This window comes from Tupaia chinensis, unplaced genomic scaffold, assembly GCF_000334495.1.
Source record: "Tupaia chinensis unplaced genomic scaffold, TupChi_1.0 Scaffold000394_1, whole genome shotgun sequence".
NCBI lineage: Eukaryota > Metazoa > Chordata > Mammalia > Scandentia > Tupaiidae > Tupaia > Tupaia belangeri.
Window position 1 is genome coordinate 714,430 of NW_006159896.1, and position 7,538 is coordinate 721,967.

The window sequence follows — 7,538 nt, forward strand, 5'->3', positions numbered from 1 at the left end:
CCCTGTTCAGGATGTTTCTCTGTCTCCTTCCCCCTCAGACGATCTCTATCGACCTGTCTTTGCGTCTGTCGGCAGGTCTGCTCTGGACTCCTGCCAGTGAATTTCCCCTTCAACTCCAGGGCTCCATTCTGCTCTTGGGATCTTGAGCGTGCATGCACACACTCCAGTGCGTTTTTTTTAATTGTTGTTGTTTATGTATTATTTATTTTGTTTGCTGTAGGGCACACATGCTTATCAGAGGGTGGGGGAAGTGAGAAAGCAAGCTGCCAGATCAGAACCATGGTCCGCCATTTGGGAGCCCGGTACCCCACCTCCACGCCATGCCTCCTGCTGGTCCCTCCCAGTGCATTCCTCAAGCCTCTAGGTCCAGGCCTTGAATCACACAGCCGGCCATGTGGGTCCAGTCGCCTTAACCGCCACACCACCTGTCGGCCACTCTTACATTTTGTAATTTTATTTTTTATTTTTCTAGAGGCACATGCACTCGCCAGAGAGAGAGAAAGACGGAGAGAAAGGCAAAGCCATGCTGCTATCCCTTCATTTCTCCCTCCTCTCTGGATCTGGGCATGCACACACACTCCCAGTGCGTTTCTCAAGCCAGAGCAAAACCCTATGCTTGGCCATGTAGGCTCTGGCTCCCGTACCCATCAGGCTGCGAAGCCAACCCTTCCATTTGATTTTTCTTTTTAGGTTTTTGCTATAGGGCATGTGCACTCACCACAGAGAGACAGACAGAGAGAGGGAAAGTGAGAAATCCCCCTCCTAAGGGGGATGGCCTACCACAATGTCTTCTCCATTCTCCTGGAATTTTGGGCACTCACATACATGTGTCCTATGTGATTTTCAAGGCACTGTAGTCAGCCCTGTGGGAGTCCGGTGCCTTAACCACCTCGCCACCTGCTGGCCCCTAATTTATTTTTTTTTTAATTGCCAGAGGACATGTGTATTCACCAGAGAGCGAGTGAGCTCCAGGGAGCGCCCTGCAGTGGGCGTGGTCATGCCACAGTCCCCATGAGGATTTCGGGCATGTGTGCACCCACGCCCACTGTTTTCAATCTCCTGGAGTTGGGACTTGAACCACAGTTAGCCGTGTGGGATCCAACTGCCTTAACTACCAGGCCACAGAGCCAGCCCCTTTTGATTTTTAGACAAGCTCACCACCACAGTTCTCTTCCCTCCCCTTCCTCGGTTGGACTGAAGGCATGTGCTTCCACAGCCAGCCAGCCCTTTTTCACACAGGGTCTTGCGCTGTTGCCCAGGCCAGTCTTGAACTTGTGGTCCTCCTGTGTCAGCTCCCCGCAGGGTGGACAGTAGAGAAGACAGATTACAGTAAGACCATCCCCATTGCGGGGTGGTGCTTTGTCCCCCTCTTGGTCTCTGTCTCTATGGCAAGCACGTGCAACCCCAGGCAGTTTGGAAAAACAAGTTATGGAAAGATGGAACTGAAGTGTGGGTTCATTTTGGTGCAAAACATTTTGGGGGTCTGTGCACTTAATAATAATCATATATTTGGGCCAGCAGATGGCTTAATCGTTATGTTGCTGGACTCCCACATATTTGACCACAGTTCCAGTCCCAGATCCGGTGGCTTAACATTCACACTAGGCACATATGTGTGTACACGCACGCTCGCACCCAAAATCCCAAGAGGAGAATGGAGGAGAAGGGGTTACAACATGGCCTTCCCCCTGGGGATACTTTCTTGCTTTCTGTCTCTGTTCCCTCTCCGGAGAGCACATATGCCCTATAGCAAAAATCTCTCTCTAAAAAAATAATAATAAGCATATTTTATGAACTGTTTTGAAGACTCTTCATACTTATAGCTGCTTTGGAAGGTTTTTGTTTTTTTGAAGCTTTGCTATAGGGCACATGCACTCACCAGAGAAAGACAGACAGAGGGAAAGTGAGAAATCACACCCCAGGAGTAATGACCACACCACAGTCCCTTCTCCTTCATTCTCCTCTGGAGACTTCATGCACGCACACCACACTCCTGGTGTGATTTTCAAGCTGTTGGGCTAGGACTCGAACCACACGGTCGGCCATGTGTATCCAGCAGTGTAACTTCCATGCCACCTGCTGGCCCCCGGCCCAGTCTTTTAATGGCTATACAACGTGTCCCCTTTTGAAGATGCCCCTCAATTCAGGTCAGTCCCTTTGATGGCTCTCACTTTTCTCCAGGCAGACCGCTCTGCACTGACGCCTCTGTGGCGACCTCAGTGCATCTGCTGAGCTCTGCCTGCTGCAAGGGCTCACGGCAGCCCGGCCCTGGCCTTCCTCACCCCCACCTCCGTTCTCAGGGAAGACACTGAGAACAGTGGCAGAAGCGGAAAAGCGCCTGGGAGCCGCAGAGAGGGATTTCATCCACACAGCTTCCATCAGCTTCCTCACACCCCTGCGCAACTTTCTGGAAGGGGACTGGAAGACGATTTCGGTGAGGACCAGTCTGTCTCCCGTAGCTAGGAGCCCCCTCAGCTCCCAAGCACAAGCTCTCTCCCATGCTGGGGCCTCCCCAGAGGCGGCTGAGCAACTCCCGTCTTGGGGCCTTGGTTTCTCTGACGGGCCTGTGACCAGCCTTGCCTCAGCTGAGGGTCTCCCAGGGCTGCTTGGGCTCTCATGGTCCCCTGTTCTCCACCCACAGAAAGAGAGACGGCTCCTCCAAAACCGGCGTCTGGACTTAGATGCCTGCAAAGCCCGGCTGAAGAAGGCCAAAGCCGCAGAAGCCAAAGCCACGGTAGGTGTCCCCTCTGGCCTCCTGGCCCCTGGCTCTGGTTGGAGCCGAAGGGCAGGGGCTGTGAAGGGACCTGGTGTTTGGCATGACCTATCTCCCTCTCCCTGACTGGAGAGGCCTGGCTGGGGGCTCTGGGTCGGGCTGGCCACTGCAGGTCACACCTCTCTGTCCCCACCCTCATGGGTACCTTGTGGTCCTTGTGGTCCCAGGCAGACATGTCTGGGGGGGCGGACCAGCAGTGCCCCCAGCTGGGCACAGTGCACCCCACAGCCTCCCCAGACCACCAGCTGGAGTCTTGCATGCCTCTGCCCCACCCTCCCCAGATGCTCGCTCTGTCCCCGGCCCTGCCCGCACGGCTGCCTTTACTAACTGCCCCCACTGCTGCCCACTGGGCCTGGCTACCCTGTGCTCAGGCTCCCCCATGGAAGTAGAGCCCAGAGCTGCGTGCTCGGGGGTGAGTCTCGGAGGCCCTCCCCTGCAGCCCCATGGCTTAGATAGGACTTGGACATCCCAGCCCCCTTCATCCCAGCTCACAGAGGCCTGGTTGGTGTGGCCAGGGCAGTGAGACACAGCACAGGACGATTTGACTAGGACTAGGCCAGGTTCTGGGTAGCTGGGCTCAAGGGTGAACATACTCCTGGCATGCCAGGCTGTTTAGGGGTACAGGGTCTAAAGGCCACACAGCCCCTGAAGAAGGAGCTCCCAGCCGGTGAGCTGCCACAGGGCCTGCTCAGCTCCCTCTGCTGCCATGGGCAGCTCCAGCCCTAAACCTTCCTTGCGTCCCTCTCCCACACTGTGGCCTATGTGGCCACAGAACCCAGGAGCCACGGCCAGACCTGTGCTGCCTCTGGCAAGAGCTGCAGTGGAGTCTGGGCTCATCCAGGCGTGTGGGGTCTAGACGAGGGGGGCCCTCTGCACCCACAGCCTCGTTAGCATTTTCCAGGATGACTGGCTCTTGGGATGACCTCTTCGAAGTCACCAAGAGGGGACAGCCTCCCTGTCACTCGGGGCGGACAGTTTCTCTGGAGTAACTTGAGCACGCTGGCCCTCCAGCAGCCAGGCGGGGCCCCTCCTGTCACTGCAGCAGGGCCACCTCTTCTCTAGGCTGTGGGCCTGCAGCCTCGCGCCTTTGGGTTAGGCCAGACCACCCCAACACCAGCCCCAGGAACGGCGTCCCAGAGGCCTCAAGCCCAACAGTGCTGCCCCTGCGAACTCCCATCAGGATGCCCCCAGTGGGCGGTCCGCCTGGTGCCCCCTGCCGTAGGGCTGGGGGCCTGCTGCGCCTGCGCTGGGGACTCACTAACTCTCTGTTTCTGTTCCTTCCCGTCTGCTTGGGTAACTTGGCTCAGTGTGAGGGAGATGTGAGTATACCTGTCCCACGTGCTGTGCTGCTTCTGGTTTGCCGTCCAGTGCGGGCCACCGTGCCCGGCTGGCTGGGCGTGTCCTCGGGCTTTTTGCAAGCAGCTGGTCTCCCCACCAGGGCCTCTATGTGGAGCCTCTGGTTCGGGGGGTTGCCAGGCGTTGGAGCCTGTGAATCAGCTTTTTGCAAATGGTGAAAGCCTGTCAGTCCATCCGTCCACGCATCCATCTGTCCACCCTCGGTGTGGGGGAGGGGCCTGGCCCTGGGGGAGGAGCGAGAGGTGTGTGTGGAGATTCTGGGGTGGAGAAAGCTGTGCTGGGGGGAGGCCTCATTGGGGACCATGGGTCTGACTGGGCATCTGGGAGGAGGCATGGCCCTGGGTGGGGGCGGAGCCCAGCCACCCACAGGCAGGGGCTGACAGGCTGCTTGCCTCCTCATGGCGCCTGCTTGCGGGCCCCCAGCGTGTCCACCCCTTGGTCTGTGTCTGGACCCTGCTAGTCCCTAGGCCTGTGTGCTCTGGGCAGTCAGAGTGGGGAGACACGGTCCACACTGCTTCTGTCTGTACCACCTGTCTCTGGGCCAGCCTCCTGGCCTCAGCCCTGGCCCTGGGTGACCCCTTCCCCCCATGAACTCTGTTCCCCGCCAGACGGTGCCTGACTTTCAGGAGACTAGACCTCGTAATTACATTCTCTCGGCCAGCGCCTCCGCGGTAAGCGCTCCCCACGCCCGACCTCTCCCTACCCCACCCCACCGCTGGCCCTGGCGACCGCGCTGGCACAGGAGCCCAGGTCAGGCCCACACTGCGCACATGGTCAGGCATCCCGGGGCGCTGCTCGGGAGGCTGCAGGGGCCACAGGCAGCAGTCCCCACTCCGTCCCTGGCCTGGCCCAGGCCCAGGCCCAGTGACACAGCTGCCAGTCTGGCATCTCCCTGCAAGTCGTTGAGTGGGACAGCATAGGGAGCCCAGGCCACAGCTGTCCCAGTGCCAGCCTGCTGCCCCCTCCCCATCCTGGGTGGTCCTGAGAGTGAACAAGGGCCGAGGCCCTGCCTGCCCTGAGTGCCCAGACGCCCAAGACGGTGACAAGGACACCTAGGCACATCCACTGGATGTTGTAAGAAGCACCAGCAGGCGACCCCAAGGGGGCAGGAGGTCCCAGAGCAGGGCGTGTCCCGGGTCGGCAGGGACGGGGCAGGAGGGGGGCAGGGCTGGCTGGGAGGGCTTGAATGTCCATGTCTGTTGTTGTCTTACAGCCTTGTTGAGATTCTTGGTATTTACTGTTTAGTGTGGGAGCTAGGCCAGTCACCTCTCCCTCATGCCTCGCAACCACGCTGCACCTTTTCTGCCCTTTTCTCTCCTCCGTCTCCCTGTGGGTGAGACCCTCACGCATGCCCCTGCGGCCCCCACCCATCATACGCATGCTGCAAGTGGCCATCCTGCAGTCCTCCCCAGGGCGCCCTGTGGTTGGCTCTGGCAGGCCCCGTGGCTGGGTATTCTCCCGCTGCCCTCCGGGGGTGGGTTTCCTGAGCAGCCCTGGGGCCCATGCACCATCCACACAGCCGGCCCGATCTTGCCTTCCCTGTTTCAGCTACTGTCTGAGGTCAGATTTCCAGAAATGGGCAGGAGAACAACTCCCAGTGGTGGCAGGGTGTGGGGCTTTGTCTTTAGACCCTGGAAGGCACTCCCCACCCTCCTCCCTGGGCCCAGGGTAGGCAGCGTTCTGAGGGAGGAGAGGGCCCTGTTCATTCTTTCCTGTGACTCAGGCACGAACTGTCTTGCTCTGCTGGAGGACGGCAAGGCTCAGGAACTGGCCCGGGGTTGATGGTCCTGCCTCCCAGCCCTTCAGCCTTAGCTGAGAGTCAGGGCGGGTAGAGGACGCTCAGGCTCTTGAGACCGCACTCAGGGACTGGGGCAGACACTAGGACCCAGGCAGGACCTCCGCTGGCTGTCCCCCTCCCTGCATGTGGCATGTCAGACAATGGTCCCTGCTCACAAAGTCTCACCCAGCCTTGGCTCCCGGTCTGGCTGGGGCTGGGGGCAGAGGGATGGGGTGGGGCAGGTCTGGCTCTGGGTCTTGCCCCACCCCTCCTGCTGACTGGTGCTCACCTCCCTCCGTGCTGGCCGGTCCTGTTGTGGTCTCCGCAGCTTTGGAATGATGAGGTGGACAAGGTGAGTTGGGGCCTGGGGAGCTTAGGGGATGGGGCGGTGGGGACAAGGGCCCAGGAATACCTGCTGTTGTGGGCTCGGCCCCACCTCCATTGGAGCCATTGTCACGCCCCCTCTGGGCCTCAGGCTCCCCCAGTAGGTCCTGAGTGGGGCTTCAGCTTCTCCAGGGTTAGGGCTGAACAGCTCCAGATGTCCGTCTGCATCCCCTGGGGCTGTGACTTCAGCTCCTGATAAGCCTCAGAAGGCTGGTGGAGTGGAGGCTGCTGGACGGGGTGCTGCCTGCTCTCATGCACTGCTGCGTCCTGTCCCCTCACCCCGCCCCCACAAGGCCGAACAAGAGCTCCGAGTGGCCCAGACAGAGTTTGACCGGCAGGCAGAAGTGACGCGTCTCCTGCTGGAGGGAATCAGCAGCACACACGTGAGTCTTGCTGCGTGTCCTCCCCCCATGAGGTGTGTCCACAAGTAGGCAACGAGTGACGTCGTGCATTCCCCAGGTCTCCAAAGGTAGCATTTTGGCACGAGCGAGGTGCCTGCGCTGAACAGGTGCCACAGGGGAGGTAGGGTGTCTGTCCCTGAGCAGAGCAGGCAGCTGGGCATTATGTGCTATGGTGGCGGGCCAGGCTATGGCCAAGGACGGAGCTGGGTGGAACTTTTTATCCCCTAAGATGCCGCCTACCCAGGGCTGGAGGTCACAGGCTGCTCTGGCCTCTCCCCCCAGGTGAACCACCTTCGCTGCCTGCATGAGTTCGTCAAGTCTCAGACAACGTACTACGCGCAGTGCTACCGCCACATGCTGGACCTGCAGAAGCAGCTGGGCAGGTGCGGCCAGGCCCCGGGGTCCCCTTGCTCCCAGACCAGTGAGCAGCCCGAGCTTCTCCGGGCAGGAGCTGAGGGAGGCTCTGCCTGCTGCCATCTTCGGGCCAGGCACCACTTGTGTCTGAGGATGGTGGCCGGTCTCAGTCCCCTGCCGGGGTAGGGAGGTGGCAGGAGCAGGGCCAGGGCCCTCTCACTCTTCACTTGCTTTGCTTTTCCCTTCGTGCTGCCAGTTCCCAGGGCACCATGTAAGTAGCGGCGTTGGGAGGAGTCCCACCTCTGGGGTGTCACCTTCCTTGGGCTGGACTCCAGGCTGCTAAGACTCCACATCCCCTCCAGTTTTCCAGGCACCTTCGTTGGCACCACAGAGCCTGCCTCCCCGCCACTGAGCAGTACCTCGCCCACCACCACTGCAGCCACTATGCCTGTGGTACCCTCTGTGGCTGGCTTTTCCCCCTCTCTCCCCTCTC

General features: G+C 59.9%; 1 protein-coding gene across 4 annotated transcripts in view; it reads left to right on the plus strand.

Annotated features, from left to right (window-relative positions):
• The window catches only part of SH3GLB2 (SH3 domain containing GRB2 like, endophilin B2), a gene marked incomplete at its 5' end in the record, with an annotated part of 15,844 nt that overhangs the window by 6,979 nt on the left and 1,327 nt on the right, over positions 1-7,538 (plus strand). Inside the window, 9 exon segments of one of the 4 annotated variants that reach the window (XM_027773999.1) lie at positions 2,301-2,434; positions 2,642-2,734; positions 4,081-4,092; positions 4,738-4,800; positions 6,235-6,258; positions 6,584-6,673; positions 6,974-7,074; positions 7,302-7,316; positions 7,408-7,498. In XM_027773999.1, the coding sequence (XP_027629800.1) occupies positions 2,301-2,434; positions 2,642-2,734; positions 4,081-4,092; positions 4,738-4,800; positions 6,235-6,258; positions 6,584-6,673; positions 6,974-7,074; positions 7,302-7,316; positions 7,408-7,498 (623 nt within the window). 4 annotated transcript variants of the gene reach the window in all.